This window comes from Elgaria multicarinata, chromosome 2 (assembly GCF_023053635.1).
Source record: "Elgaria multicarinata webbii isolate HBS135686 ecotype San Diego chromosome 2, rElgMul1.1.pri, whole genome shotgun sequence".
Lineage (NCBI taxonomy): Eukaryota > Metazoa > Chordata > Lepidosauria > Squamata > Anguidae > Elgaria > Elgaria multicarinata.
This window is the reverse complement of record NC_086172.1, coordinates 124,442,820-124,459,573: the sequence shown is the minus strand read 5'-3', so window position 1 is coordinate 124,459,573 and position 16,754 is coordinate 124,442,820. Positions and strand designations below refer to the sequence as shown.

Below are 16,754 nucleotides of genomic sequence, written 5' to 3'. Positions count from 1 at the left end.
TATTTCTAAAAAAGGAACATATTTCTAGGTGTTCCAAGTCCTTTTCTAGATACAGATGGATGTATTATCTCTCCTATATAAACTTTTCATACATTACATTTATATATGTACCAATATAGGGTAAGGAATATAAAGAGGTCAGAGTGGGAGAGAGGTTTGGGCAAGAGAGGTATCCGGTTCACACAATCACAGGGGTGGGGATAGGGAAATAAGCCACAGTAGGTGTGTGTATGCATAGCTGCATAATTACCCTTGTCCGGGGGTGGGTAGGGGGTTGCCATGTTGTGCGAACTCAGTAATGATAGTATGTTGCCATGGTTAACAAGCCACCCCAGCTTATCTGTCAATGAAAAGGAGACCCCTAATATTGGGTGTTTCCAGCTGGAGGGCTACTAGTGCAACCAATTAAAAGCACTGTGCAGCTATTCCACCTGGTAAAAATAAAATAAAAGCCTCATCCAGAAGCATCCATTGAAGAAAAATAATGGGAGGTTGAAATGACCTTCACATCTTGCCACCCCCCTCCCCAACCTCCTGTCACTATAACCACAAAGACAGAGCATGTGTCAAACCTATCAAACCCCGAGCTGCAGAGAGCAGTGCACACACACTAGCTTTCACTCCCCGGGGTGAAAGAGACCACATGGAAATGAAGGCAGGCTGAGTCCTCTGCCACCAAAATGATCACAGGGGATGGGGGGGATTTTGCTCACAGACAACTCACTGTCTTTGAATCCAATTTCATCTCTCCAACAATAATTTCAGGAATTAAGGGAAGCGGCAGAAATTCAGGAACAGAATGTCTTCCCCCATCAATTGTTTTTATAGATAGAGAGGCTGAGTCCTCCCTTTGCTGATGGAATGGGCTCTGAATGGAAAGGGCTCTGAAACCACCCCTACAGTGACTGATTCACAGGAGGGGGAGGTTGGTGTTGCCCCCCTTCTCCCCACAGAGTCCCCACTTGTACCTACTAATAGCAACATAAGAATCGGAATGTAGAGTACCTTCTCTGAGCAGAAAAGACCTGTCAGACCTCAAGCAGAACCCATGATATATAGCTACAGGAATAATATGCCTCCTTTGATTCCTCACCTGCCTGGTCTTTGAATCCAGATACTGCAAGATCAGTCTCGTATTCACACTATGACTCCAAGTATTCCCCAGTGCTGCAGTCACATAGCCAGACCCGCCATCTCCAATTCTAGAAGACCCTAGAATAAAAATGACTGAAGCATTAGTGTTGTTTTATTGAAACTGAAGGAAAATTAAAAGTCAGACTTTGAATCCAACATATTTTCCAAGATAATACGGCACAGCTAAACTAAAAAGGAGAATATAACATATTCACATTGTGCTGGGCATGCTTATTATGGATAGCTTTCTGATAGAAGTTGTGTGTTTTTTAAAAAAATATATAGTAATGATTTACTAATTCCACCAGTAATAGAACTGCTTGAACTTCCCATGTCCTATCTGACAAAATGAGCTTGCATTAGTATGTCCCATAAAAGAGGGGAAACTTGCAATGTGCATCAGAACATCTTCTTATAGAAGAGCCAGGACTGCGGTTCTCAAAAGTCCCTGTCTAGGATATAATACAATTCACAGAAGGAGATCACCTTTCCCCCTTATCTCATTACTCATATGACTCAATCCTCTAACACAGAAACTTCTGAGCAGGAATCTTGTAATACATGAAAGTGGTCCTAAGAAGTGAGCAGGCACCTATCTACTTTTTAGTACCACAACCTAGAAAGCGGGGGCCGGGGGAAGAGAGAAAGCTATGTGTTAAAAGCTGGTGCTACTTCAGATTGCCTGAAATAGAGAGAGGACAATGGATTCGCAACCATTCTCTATGGCTAGTCAATGGTTTTGTTTCTTATAACAGACAGAACTGAATTCATGACAAACTAGTTGTCTGAAGCATTTGTCACAACCACTGATTACCATTTAAAATACTTTTGCTAACAAATAAATGGATTGAGTTGTGGTTTGCCAAGTTATGATTAACGTTTTGAACCTGTCATTTACTACAAGTGGAAATCTTCTCAGCTTATTAATAAATAAACAGACAAATAATTTAAAAGTAGCCAATCACATGTACAATGGATTCTTGGAACTGCCTCTAAATATGGTGGCTGTTACATTTATACTAAGTAAAGACGGTCTTCACTGTCTTCTCATTATCCATAATACAATAAAGGCATGTCCAATCTTCTATAAACCTCATACCTAAGAAGAGTTTTCTCTTCTCCTTCTTAAAAGGCTTCTTCACTTTTCACTCATGTTCATTCCCCCTCCCCGAAACCCAAATCTCCAACAAGACAAGGCTCACAATCATATGAAATAAAATTAGGATTCTCCATTCAACAAGTACTACAGACTTTCCATTACTTCACTAAAAGAGGAGGCATAACAAACAGCACATATATAAGAAATAGTTAGAAAACCATGGGGTTCAAAGTGGTATCAAACTTCCTCAAGTTCTTATTTCTGCACCATCTATCACCTTTTACATTCTGGAAATTGCCACATGGAGATGGAAATGGCTAGCAACTAGTTAATCCACAGCATCCAAGTGGAGGAAATATATCATTACCCTCTTGACTTCATGGCACATTCCAATACACACCCAGGACTCCCACTCATGCGGACAGGTATTCTGAGAGAACAGGGGAGGCAGGTTCTAGGACGCAGGGATTAGGAAACGAACAGGTAAGTAAATTACTCTGCCGTTATTTCTTGTGGTACCAGGCTACAGCAGCACTGCTTTGACAACTGTTTGCTGGACTATTTCTGGGACCAACCTTCAGATAAACTCACCTCTGTGGAATTTCCCACATGTATGCTTTAAGCCAGTTGTTTAAGGGTTGGGCAGCCTCCATTTTACAGGGTGGCCAGGTGTGTGTGTGTGTGTGTGTGTGTGTGTGTGTGTGTGTGTAACCCCTTGCAAAGAAATGCTATTTTTTAAAAGAGAAATGTTATACGTCTTCTGCACTCTTTACATGTTGTGTAAAACAGAGAGAAGCAAAACAGGAAGCGGTAATGTGGCCATGGAGGAAATGGAGCAGCTCCCCAGGAGAGTTCAGTGATAGATGACAGCCAGATGCAGTGCCCCTTCTTCTCGCACTGCACACCAGAAGACAACAGATGTCCCAGGGGCAGAAAATCAGAAATGGCAGGAAAAGAGATAGGAACTCAAACATGCCGCTTTAAACATTATTATTTCAACTGTGAAATGAATGTTAATATGATAATGAAAGATTATTGATGGAGGTTAGTGTATTCGGACACACATTCCTTTCCCTTCTCTATCTTCAACTTAACTGGAAGTATTTTCTTATTTGGTGATGAATGTCATTTTATCCTGGGAAAAAAGAGACCAGTCTGCTGGGCTTTCTTAATTTGCCAAGACCATCATTCAAGGCTAATTTCCCTATGAATCTTTCCTTTACCCTTCAGCATCCACTCTACTCGGTAATGGAACAAAAACATCACACCTTGCAATGGACTCTGCCCACCTAGTGGGTCCTGTTTCCACACTGTTACTATCTGTCTCATCTGTATACTTTCTGACAGTTTTGTGATGCTACAGAAGATCGGGAAATATCTACAGGTTCTCCAATCTTGCTCCCACCAACATGTACAACACACATGCACTACTGGGGGGGTGTATGTGTCACATGTGCCAGATACTTTGGGAAAACATACTTGGTCTAAGACATGGAACACAACAGTCTACTATTGTCCCAGTTCACAGATAACATGCAATCATGGGTTAATTAACTCACAAATTACTGGGCACAAGCAGAAGTGAGTGAGTGTGCTGCCACTGGCATGCTTATCACTTCTGCTTCCAACTAATCACCCTATACATAGGTTGCTAGTGTGATGTCTGAACACCCATGATTTCCCATTATGTGCAAACGGGATCACAGTGCATAAATAGCTCATTTCTCACAAAATGATTGGAGATGATAGTGCCTCAATATTTTGTGTCATGTCTCAAGTTCTACAAGTGCACAAGCTGGGAAATTTGGTTAGCTCCCAGGCCTCCTGATATGGCTACAGCACCTTTTGCCCTTGGGATAACCTTGCTGGGCTCCCAGCACAGGGGATCCCAGAAGCAGTGTTGTTCCAAAATCAGACCCGAAGTTGTATTAATAGATCCAGAAAATCAGTTTCATCCATGGCTGCATGGAACTGATCAGCAGCCACCCACTCAAGCACCTTGCTTACACTTCTCTGTGAGTAAGCACTTCTTGGCTTACTGGGAGTTACTTCTGATGAAACTTACGTTAAATTGCAGAGCTAGATTATAAGCCTATTCTGTTTCAAAAAGCAAGAGCAGGCTGTGGACGGGTCCAATATTGAATTAAAAATAAATTTGAAAGGGATCCTAACTTTACTGAAAAACAGTGAAGTGGACATCGGAACAGATTGCCTTGGGAGGTGATGGGTTCTCCTTCACTGGAGATATTTAAGCAGAGGCTGGGAAGCCATCTGTCAGGGGTGCTGTAGCTCCATTGGGCACAGAGTTGGGCTAGGTGAACCTTCCAAGTACTTGATTCTTTGCCTGATCATCCTTGAATAGGCAAAGTTCCTCCAACCAATCCGGGGGGGCGGGGGGAAGGCTCTAGCCCCCTCTGTTTCCCCACCCATTCGGAGTCCCTGCTCTTCACAATACACTATAAAAATAACGTCAGAGAAATGTTCAAAGAATCAGCACCCTAAACATGAAAAACAGATATTTCTTAAATAATTTTACAAATACTTCACTTTCCACTTCATGCTGAAGTATTATGACCTAAGAGGAGGCCTTGCCTCTTCTCTCTCATGCACAGAAGGGGAGGCCTCTTCTAAGATGGTGCTTGATGCCAAAAGTGGGCAGAAATCTAAAAACAAAGGAAGTTTGTTTTTCCTTCACAATTTTTGGTTTTACTCAGAGGTAAATTCACACCAAAGTAAAGTATTGCATGTATTATTAAGATTTAAACTCATGCTTTTTTTCTTTTCTTTTTTTAGAATAAGGAGACCATGCTAAACAAAGAAATTGAATGGGGCAGGGAGACAACAATTTTTAAAAGGGCCAAAGAAAACATGCCTACCTAAACATGATGCCCTTCACATTTATTTTGCTCCCACGATTCAATCTCTCCATTTCAAGCTCACAGTATTTTGTTTGATCTGAAGGTGCGCATGATAAACTTGATGTCCAAACGGATGAGGTCATTCCCTGGTCTGGCTGGCCAAGGTGCATTCCGTACCCATTACATGGCACACACTCCACTGCTGATCCATGTGTAACTAATAAACAAATAGTTGGGGGCTATGCAGAAATTGATTCAAACATGCATGCCAGCACTTTACATATAAATCACATTATTATTTTTATTCTGCCTTCTTCCTAGTACTGGGACGCAAATGATAGATAACTAACTAACTGACTGCGTTATCTTGTAGAAAAATAAAACACAGTGTGTGTGTGTGTGTAGAGAATCAAATAACGATACAAAGATGCGCATATTGTTCAGATAAACTCAATTTTGAGAGAAATTCTATCTCCACATCAACTGCTCCCCAGACAACCCACTACGTTCTATGGATATACTGAAAGGCAAAATTTAGATCATTTTATACATGTTTTTCATCCCTCTAACTTTGCCACTGCCACATCTTAACAAAACAGCTTGATGATAAACCCTGGATAAGCAATTCAGACATGCATACTACTAATACAGGAAAGCACTTCCTCAAGACATTGCTGATGCCAAAGGGGTACAATGTGCAAGCGCTGGTCCCCAGCAAGGGGTCACAGTCCTTCCCCACACTGGAACATCAGGATGGAGCTCATCCATTCATTCTTTCTACCTTCCTAGGTATGTTCAGTGACCACCCTGTGGGAAGCATCAGTTGATCGTAACAAGCTGTCCATGCTGCAGCCAGAAATAACACAGTCACTCCGAGTTTACTTTGCAAGCCACTTTGAGACAGTTGTTGGGAAGAGGAATTCAATTAATAATATCATTGCAATTATTGCAAGAGGGAGAGTTCCAAGAACCTAGGACTGCTAACCAACCAGGTAAAAAGAGAGTAGTTTCCTCTTCTCCTGGGCAGTTGCTAGAAAAGCAAAGGACAGTCCCCCATGGCCCCAACTCCGTAAAAGGCAGTTTTCACACACACCCTCTCAGATTTGTATTAATTTTAGGTCAAGGCTCTCAGAGGTTCCAAATTCAACCCCTGGAGGCCCCCATCTTTTAAGCCTTGCCACCTGGAGGCCCAGCAGGGAGAGAAATCCCCATTGTTATCCCTGGTCAGTGATCAGAGATAACACTAGGGATTCTCCGGCATGCCACTCTTCATCCCAACCTTTTGCCTCTCTGTGCACACAGCAAAGCCAAATGAGCGGGGGTGGGACCAGATCCAGTTTGCCAAATTGGTTGAAGGGTGTGTGTTAATCTGGCCCCCAGAATGATACCCCTGCCTTAGGTGAAGTGCTTTTGTACTGGACTTTTCCTGTCCTTCTTTAGCTGAAGCAGACTCAGCATTAGGGCAAGTCAAGGAGCAAATCCAATGGCATTCAGCAAACATACCCAAGGTCAAGCACAGAGGTATCAGTCCAGCAAAAGGACCGTTCAAGCCATTAGTCAGTAAACAGGCAATGGTCAAATGCATAATATTACCAGGCAAGAGGGGGAGTTCCAAAAAAAAAAAGAGTAAAGCAGGAGTTCAAAGGTCAGTAGCATGGAAGTTCAGTCATGGAGCAAGGTCAGAAAAACACACCATTGGAACTGTTAACAAGCTGTTATTTCCAACAGCTCTGAAGTTCAAACAGAGTTGATATAGCCAGAGCCCCCACCAAAGGCTCAGCTGCAAGTCCTCCACACTTTGGCAGGAGTCTCACTCACGAGAAGTACTTTAACTCCTCAGTAGAGCTTTACTCCTGAGAAGCCTAAACAGTCTCCTCATGAGTAAAGATCTTCTGAGGAGTAAAAGGTTCTTGAGGTGTGTGTTCCATTTCCGTGTGACAGCCTGTTTCTCCACCTTCTTGAGCCAAGACACTTGATGGCTTAGTGGGCACTCAGTTTCCTTCACTGAATTACAGTCCTTGGGGCTTCTATCTGGGGGTCTCTAATCATCCATCGCTGTAGAAGGGCCTGATGTACCTTTTCCCCTGATGCCAGAGGTACCTGGAGTCTCTCTAATATCAGGGACCCCCACAGGGAATATACATTCTGCCATTCTTTGTCTGACAAGTCATCTGGGGTGATGTCAAGACCAAACATGACATTTCTGGGCTTTGCCAGTGACCCAGAGCCTAACCAAGTTTAACCTAAACCTATACAAAGCAAAGATATTTCACTAGTTGTGGTGAGGACAACATTCATAGCAAGACTCAAAGACCTACTCTTCATTATATTTAACATAAATTGGACAAAAGCACTGTATTTTAAGGAGGTGTTATGGTTACTTTTTATACTTCGTAATGTGTTGCATCCAATACTTGAATCAGCATAAAGCGGCTTGTGCTACTAAGCTTGTCTTCCCTTCTTCCCCCACAGAAAAACTCTCCAGAAAGTTGGGAACTGTGTTGCACAGGGCTGCAGTGTGGAGGGAATAGACTGAAATTATGCAAAGGAACCAGGTCCTAGTGCAGTTGGAAATAAAAGAGTCTAAGAATGGAGTATTGTCTAAGAAAAACAACAGGTTCTACATTTAATCCCATAATGATCAGATTATTACAACCTGTTTGAGGGCTTATCCTTATTTTTTTATCATAGTGAGAAACTAGTAATATATCTGAAGTTACAGTTCTGTGTGTGTTGTGATGAGGGCACTGGTTGGGGTGTGTATATGTTTGCAAGTACACACACACACACACACACACACACACAGAGAGAGAGAGAGGGTGTAATTACACACCATAGATGGTTCAAGGCTTAAAAGCTAAAGAATCTTCCTTTTAAGCACACAGAAATCTTTTCTCAAAGAAAGAGAATAACTCCAAAGTGAGATACCCCTTTGAAATAACACCATTATCGGTATTAATAAACTGTGAGAATGGTCTACTTTCCTAAAGAAAGAACTGGGACCAAGTGAAAAAACAGTATTTCAGCAATGCATGGAGAGATAAGTTCTTCACTTCATAGTTATAGAACAAGGCAGTCACTAGTGATGGAGAAGCAGCAACCACAGAATAAGACAAAATCATTGGTATTGATGTACTTCACACATTTAAGAAGTGAGAAAACTTCGTCATATTAAACACATGGCAAGTTGGTTGTCTGAATTCTCCCAATATTGTGAATCTTCTGGAGACCAACTTAGGATGGATTTTCTTGTTATATGAGAAATGGGGCTGAATCTAATCCCTCCCATGCACTGGCAGGACCCATCAGAAGTGCAGCTGGAAGCTAGCAGTTCCAGGAGCAGTCAGAAACAAACGGTAACACTTATTTCTGAACCAGGGCAGGTCAGTAGAGTTGCAGAAGAAAGCTCCGCTGACCTGTCCCGAACCGGAAACAAGTGTTTTACTCTGCTGCACAAATTGGGTCCCAATTGTGCTACAGATTGAGTGGGAGCACAGCAGCAGAAGTATTGGATACTGCCCTGGGAAAGAAAGAGCGAAGTCAATGGATTTAGGAACCTGAGGAAGCCCAAAGCTACTGAAGAGCAACCCCAGACCCATTTATTTGTTTAATGAGAAGAATTGTAAGTTAAGTTATGATCACTGACTATGCAACAGTTCCTGTTGGAAACCAAGACACATAGGCTGGGTTCGGACGACATGATAATCAATGGGGGGGGGGCAACTGTTGGTTAAGTTAATTATTGTGTCATGGGGGGGCACAACACACACACAACTGAGAGTACGCTATTTCGCCATTTTAAGCAACGGAGAAAAACAACTGGCTGCTCCGTTGCTTATCAAATAATCAATTGATTAAGATGTCATGTGGAGGGCTCACCCCCTCCATCGAGTGCACTATTCCATTGGCCATAGAGTTCTCCAGCAGGAGCTGCCGAAAACACCCTGGCTGCTCCTATACAGCCGGCAGAACTTGCAATGGCTGATGGGATGCAGCCAGAAAGACTGAGGGAGGTTGGAGCACAGGCAGCCCAGAAGGACGCTGGGACTTTCAGCCACGTGACAGGGGGAAGGGCAACATGTTGTGTGGGGAGTACCCCCCCATTAACACATGGTGAATGCGCTATTTTACCTCACCCCCAGTTGCCTAATGTGTTGTCCGAACCCAGGCATAGTTTCTCAGAATCTAGGTGATATTCACAGTGCCATTATACTTTATGCAGCACCAACTGTAAGTAAAATGCATGAAACATTGTTATTTTAACAGCCATTTATTATTTATTCACATTTCAATAATAACAAGGGATCCTAAATTTATTTATTTTTAAAATTACTACCATATTTTTGTTCAGCTGTTATTTTAAAAATGTGTTGGCTTTTGTTCATTCTTTCCCATTTGGATCACAATGCTAAAGAAAGAACATGTGAATAGACGTATGTGCTATAGCAAACAGATTTTTTAAATAAATAGATGTTCTCCCCCACTTGCTAGTGAGTCTCATGATTTCTTTCAACAACAAAAACATCTAAGCTGTGCTCCACCCAGAGAAATAATTTGGAATCTTGATTTAGTATTAAGAACAGTAATGAAGAATACTCTAAGGGTTGGTCAGATGACGTTTTGTTTTTAATTTCAAGATCCTTAGAATTGGCTGGCAGGTTCATTGTCATCAACATGTTTTGCATTAGGGAATCTCAACTCCTGGCATCAGTCAGTTCATGCTGATTCCATTTTGTTTTTAAACTCTTCAGTGAGAGAGACCCTAAGCCTGTACTTAGTCTTTTGTTTTAAGAAAAGGGGGAAATGAAATTATCCAGCTGTTCTGAATCCTGGCCAGATGATCCACTAGATGCACCAACCTTGAATAGTGATCAGGTTTCATAGACGTTGTGGAGGTGGGAAGGCAGCTGGTAGTTTTATAGCAACAAAGACAGGACAAGATTAGGAGCTGCAGAAAACCACAAACCTAAGGAATTGATGAGATTGTCTTCCTCCATTTAAAAAAAAGCTTCTCTGGTTTAGCAATAACAAATATTCCAGCTTCCAATACTCCAGTGGCCTTCCCTTTCTGGAAATAGTTGTTCTCTGTTGTACAGCTTTTGCAGGAGTGATGGTAGAGGAGTGCACGAATGTATAAGAAGACAGAGTCTCTCCTCTCATCAAGGACTTACACTGCTATTGATCAAATTCAGTATTGTCCTTAGTCTAACTGTAAACTTGCAAAACTGTCCCTATGAAGTTCCTATTTTCTCTGCTATTGTTTCATTTTTCCTTTGCTAGAATTCCACATCCCTGATTCAATCCTGTTCCCTCTCTTCATTGTTATTTCTTGTATTACAAAATAGTTTCCATAGCAACAACATATTTACACATTTATCCTTAAAGAAAGAAAATTATTTCATACTGGTGGACAAGTACACCAATTCACACGCAACAACCCATTTTTAACAACAGCAACAACAACAACCACCCTGGGTTGTTGTGAACAAGACAGCGTGTTAGCTACTGCAGCTCCCATGCTCCTGCTTGGCTTTTCCTGCCAGCGGGAGCAGCTAAAAAAACCCAAGTATTCTCCATCCCAGGATTGTTTATTGTTATGTCCAAATCCAGAATTCTGGCTTGTTGCTCCCCCAAAAAGGCAGAGTTAGAACACAAGTACTTGCCTAAATAGCATTCCTGAATACAAAAAACAAGTGAGACCTGCAACAAAACGTTGCAGCGTGGAGTGCTTCTGTCCAGGGTTCCAGCCAGCCAGGCATATCCTATTTCATGATACCTCATTTGATTCTCTTTGGCACTATTTTTCAATCCATCCCCACACAGCACTCAGTCAGCATTCTGTGCCCACTGAGCATTCTGTGCCCAGAGGGGCAAGGGTCAAAATATTTTTGTGTGTGCAAATCTTTGAGTTCCCCCAAGCCTGCTGATTCCTCCCTCTTGTGCATGAATGGTGCTATTTTGGCTAAGCAGGGAGTGGTATTCAAAATATTGTGTTTATATGATAGCTTTAGTATGAGCTACTACTGGATAACATAAAAACTCCCCTTAGGAGATAATATAATGGTAATAAACATATTGTATGTGGTGTTTGTGGTGTAGTGGCAGGGCAGAATGCTTAAATTACATGTATTTATGTCCCTTAAGGCTTGAGTAAGAAACAAGAGAGATTTGAAACTGACAGTGCCAATGCAAACTATTCTGCATACTATACTCAAAACCTCAGGGTAAAGCATTTCATTTTCCCACGCCAGTCTCTCTCAGCTGTTGTGCTATGTCATTCTTTGCTTCTGTTGGCCATCATCTGGATTTACTATTTTTCCAAATTCTACAAGCTAAAACCTAGGAAGTTAGGGTTAAAAAAAGGAGTATATCTGGGAAGAAACCGGGGGGGGGGGGGGAGGAATAAAATCAGTATGATTTTACAACCCATTCACCCACCTAGCACACTGATCCGTATTATTATTTTTTAAGTACCTAAACTAGGCCATACGCAACAAATATGAAGTCATGGTGCAGGAAGATTCATCTCTCTATATGTGTTGTGTCTGTTAGATAAGGTGCTGCATTGACATCAATAGGGACTAAATTCCTTTCCTTGTAGGCAATTATTTCTGTCATCTCAATGTGAAATGCAAAAATATTTCTTAAGACAGTTCCTGCCAACAGGCTTACAATCTTTAAAAATAAATAAATCCAGGCACTAGATTCTTAGTTGCAAAGTTCAGAAGCTGCTTCCTTTCCCTCTACCTCTAATAGCCTCTAATAACTTGTAGTAAATGAATTAAAAAATTCAGTGTACAAATTAAAAAAAAAATTAAAGAAATCTGTGCCCAGGAAGTACTAGCTAAGAAGGCCACAAGTACTCCAGCTCATTTCACAGAAGCCCATAAAATTTTATCATTTAGTATCAAGCACTGGAGATTCCATGACTGTCATACATTTTGAGCAAGGTAGTCGGGCCAAAGAGTCTCATTGAGGGATGCGATGAAATTGTAAGCTGGAGCCAATACCAGAAAAGGTCAAGAGAGATCGCAATGAGGAACCAGTGAAACACTTGCTGGGACGGGGAGCAAAGCAAGAGCAGGCACAGTCAATCTGGCCTGAGTTTTTATCCCAACAGGCATTTCAAAAACAGAATGAAGAGAACGGTAAGGTCATTGCGGGATTCAAATAACCAAATGCTGCACACTATCCCTACTTTCTCTCACACAGAAGCAGGCATTGTCCTTATCCTGCCCAGACCAGAACTCTGCCACAATAAAGAAAACATGGTCATAATATTCACCAAACTGAGTGTAGAAATGTTCCTACCACATGGAAAACAGCCCAAGATTCTTAAGGCACCAACCATCTTGTTCTTAGCTGTTGGAAATGTTTGTAGGAGCAACTACTGTCAATCAAAAGAACAATTATACTCAGGACAACTTCTAATGCTCCTTTATTGGTGTGATTACCAAATCCTAAAGATGCAGATATTGGTGAAAGAAGAATGAATGAAAACATAGAATCAAAGAATAGCAGAGGTGGAAGGGGCCTAGAAGGCCATCGAGTCCAACCCCCTGCTCAATGCAAGAATCCACCCTAAAGCATCCCTGACAGATGGTTGTCCAGCTGCCTCTTGAATGCCTCTAGTATGGGAGAGCCCACAACCTCCCTAGGTAACTGATTCCATTGTCGTACTGCTCTAACAGTCAGGAAGTTTTTCCTGATGTCCAGCTATAATCTGGCTTCCTTTAACTTGAGCCCGTTATTCCGTGCCCTGCACTCTGGGAGGATCGAGAAGAGATCCTGGCCTTCCTCTGTGTGACAACCTTTTAAGTATTTGAAGAGCGCTGTCATGTCTCCCCTCAATCTTCTCTTCTCCAGGCTAAACATGCCCAGTTGTTTCAGTCTCTCTTCAAAGGGCTTTGTTTCCAGACCCCTGATCATCCTGGTTGCCCTCTTCTGAACACGCTCCAGCTTGTCTGCATCCTTCTTGAATTGTGGAGCCCAGAACTGGACGCAATACTCTAGATGAGGCCTAACTAGGGCCAAATAGAGAGGAACCAGTACCTCGCGTGATCTGGAATCTATACTTCTATTAATGCAGCCCAAAATAGCATTTGCCTTTCTTGCAGCCATATCGCACTGTTGGCTCATATTCAGCTTGTGATCTACAACAATTCCAAGATCCTTCTCGTTTGTAGTATTGCTGAGCCAAGTATCCCCCATCTTGTAACTGTGCCTTTGGTTTCTATTTCCTAAATGTAGATTTTGTGTCATCTGCAAATTTTGTGTAAATTTTATGTCATCTGCAAATTTGATAAGCGTTCCCTGCACCTCCTCGTCCAAATCATTAATAAAAATGTTGAAGAGCACTGGGCCCAGGACTGAGCCCTGCGATACCCCACTCGTTGCCTCTCCCCAGTTTGAGAAGGTTCCATCGATAAGTACTCTTTGAGTCCGATTCTGTAGCCAACTGTGAATCCACCTAATAGTTGTTCCATCTAGCCCACTTTTAGCTAGTTTGTTAATCAGAATATCATGGGGCACTTTGTCAAAAGCTTTGCTGAAGTCAAGATATATGATGTCCACATCATTCCCACAGTCCACAAGGGAGGTTACCCGATCAAAAAATGAGATCAAATTAGTCTGACAGGACTTGTTCCTGACAAATCCATGTTGGCTTCTAGTGATCACCGCATTGATTTCAAGGTGTTTACAGATTGACTTCTTTATAATCTGCTCCAGAATTTTCCCAGGGATGGATGTCAGACTGACTGGTCTGTAGTTCCCAGGTTCCTCCTTTTTGCCCTTTTTGAAGATAGGGACAACGTTAGCCCTCCTTCAGTCGTCCGGCACCTCACCCGTCTTCCATGATTTTGCAAAGATAATAGACAAAGGTTCTTCTGCTAGCTCCTTCATTACTCTAGGATGCGGTTCATCGGGCCCTGGAGATTTGAACTCATTCAAGGAAATTAGGTGTTCTTTGAACATTTGTTTATCAATCTCAAACTGCAATCCTTCCCCCTCAACTTCTGCTTCACTTTTTCCAGGGGGGTCATAGACCCGCTTTTGGGAGAAGACTGAGGCAAAGTAGGAATTGAGCACTTCAGCCTTTTCTTTGTCATCTGTTATCAATTTGCCGTCCACATTAAGGAGTTGAACCACCATTTCTTTCCTCTGTCTTTTACTATTCACATATCTGAAGAAAACCTTTTTATTGCTTTTAGCATCCTTCGCTAATCTCAGCTTATTCTGAGCTTTAGCCTTCCTGATGCCATTTCGGCACTTCTGTGCCACCTGTCTGTACTCTTCTTTTGTAGCCTGGCCTTCCTTCCACTTCCTATATGTATCTTTTTTTGTTTTCAGGTCATCTCTAAGCATTTTGTGGAGCCACATTGGTTTCCTCTGTTGTCTTCTATCTTTTCTCCTCGTTGGAATTGTATGTAACTGTGCCTTTAAAATGTCCTTTTTTAAATACTCCCACCCATCCTGTACTCCTTTTCTCATTAGGCTCATTTGCTATGGGACCTTACTTATCATAGTTCTGAGTTTATTAAAATCAGCTTTCCTAAAATCCAGAGTACGTGTATGGCTACACTCAACTTTTGTCTCCTTCATAATCAAGAATTCAAGTATGACGTGGTCACTTTCCCCCAGAGTTCCCGTAACTGCCACTTTATCCACTAAGTCATCCCTATTGGTCAATATCAAGTCAAAGATTGCCGATCCTCTAGTTCCTTCCTCCACTTTCTGTAGGAGAAAGTTATCACCCATACATAGAATCAATCATAGAATCATAGAATAGCAGAGTTGGAAGGGGCCTACAAGGCCATCGAGTCCAACCCCCTGCTCAATGCAGGAATCCACCCTAAAGCATCCCTGACAGATGGTTGTCCAGCTGCCTCTTGAATGCCTCTAGTGTGGGAGAGCCCACAACCTCCCTAGGTAGCTGATTCCACTGTCGCACTGCTCTAACAGTCAGGAAGTTTTTCCTGATGTCCAGCCGGAATCTGGCTTCCTTTAACTTGAGCCCGTTATTCCGTGTCCTGCACTCTGGGAGAATCGAGAAGAGATCCTGGCCCTCCTCTGTGTGACAACCTTTTAAGTATTTGAAGAGTGCTATCATGTCTCCCCTCAATCTTCTCTTCTCCAGGCTAAACATGCCCAGTTCTTTCAGTCTCTCTTCATAGGGCTTTGTTTCTAGACCTCTGATCATCCTCGTTGCCCTCTTCTGAACACGCTCCAGCTTGTCTGCGTCCCTCTTGAATTGTGGAGCCCAGAACTGGACGCAATACTCTAGATGAGGCCTAACCAGGGCCGAATAGAGAGGAACCAGTACCTCACGTGATTTGGAAGCTATACTTCTATTAATGCAGCCCAAAATAGCATTTGCCTTTCTTGCAGCCATATCGCACTGTTGGCTCATATTCAGCTTGTGATCTACAACAATTCCAAGATCTTTCTCATTTGTAGTATTGCTGAGCCAAGTGTCCCCCATCTTGTAACTGTGCATTTGGTTTCTATTCCCTAAATGTAGAACTTGGCATTTATCCCTATTAAATTTCATTCTGTTGTTTTCAGCCCAGCACTCCAGCCTATCAAGATCACTTTGAAGTTTGTTTCTGTCTTCCAGGGTATTAGCTATCCCACCCAATTTGGTGTCATCTGCAAATTTGATCAGCGTTCCCTGCACCTCCTCGTCCAAATCATTAATAAAAATGTTGAAGAGCACTGGGCCCAGGACTGAGCCCTGCGGCACCCCACTCGTTGCCTCTCCCCAGTTTGAGAAGGTTCCATTGATAAGTACTCTTTGAGTCCGATTCTGTAGCCAACTGTGGATCCACCTAATAGTTGTTCCATCTAGCCCACTTTTAGCTAGTTTGTTAATCAGAATGTCATGTGGTACTTTGTCAAAAGCTTTGCTGAAGTCAAGATATATGACATCCACAGCATTCCCACAGTCCACAAGGGAGGTTATCCTATCAAAAAATGAGATCAAATTAGTCTGACAGGATTTGTTCCTGACAAATCCATGTTGGCTTCTAGTAATCATTGCATTGATTTCAAGGTGTTTACAGATTGACTTCTTTATAATCTGCTCCAGAATTTTCCCAGGGATGGATGTCAGGCTGACTGGTCTGTAGTTCCCAGGTTCCTCCTTTTTGCCCTTTTTGAAGATAGGGACAACGTTAGCCCTCCTCCAGTCGTCCGGCACCTCACCCGTCTTCCATGATTTTGCAAAGATAATAGACAAAGGTTCTGAGAGTTCTTCCGCTAGCTCCTTCATTACTCTTGGATGCAGTTCATCGGGCCCTGGGGATTTGAACTCATTCAAGGAAATTAGGTGTTCTTTGACCATTTGTTTATCAATCTCAAACTGCAATCCTGCCCCCTCAACTTCTGCTTCACTTTTTCCAGGGGGGTCATAGATCCGCTTTTGGGAGAAGACCGAGGCAAAGTAGGAATTGAGCACTTCAGCCTTTTGTTTGTCGTCTGTTATCAATTTGCCATCCTCATTAAGCAGTTGAACCACCATTTCTTTCCTCTGTCTTTTACTACTCACGTATCTGAAGAAAGCCTTTTTATTGCTTTTAGCATCCCTCGCTAATCTCAGCTCATTCACAGCTTTAGCCTTCCTGACGCCATTTCGGCACTTCTGCGCCACTTGCCTGTACTCT

At 42.4% G+C, this 16,754-nt stretch overlaps 1 protein-coding gene across 3 annotated transcripts in view; it reads right to left on the bottom strand.

Moving 5' to 3' along the window:
* Positions 1 to 16,754, bottom strand: part of RAD51B (RAD51 paralog B) — a 369,395-nt gene that overhangs the window by 178,621 nt on the left and 174,020 nt on the right. For all 3 annotated transcript variants that reach the window (XM_063118844.1, XM_063118845.1, XM_063118848.1), the window contains one exon: positions 1,094 to 1,212. In XM_063118844.1, the coding sequence (XP_062974914.1) occupies positions 1,094 to 1,212 (119 nt within the window). The remainder of the gene's footprint in view (positions 1 to 1,093; positions 1,213 to 16,754) is intronic.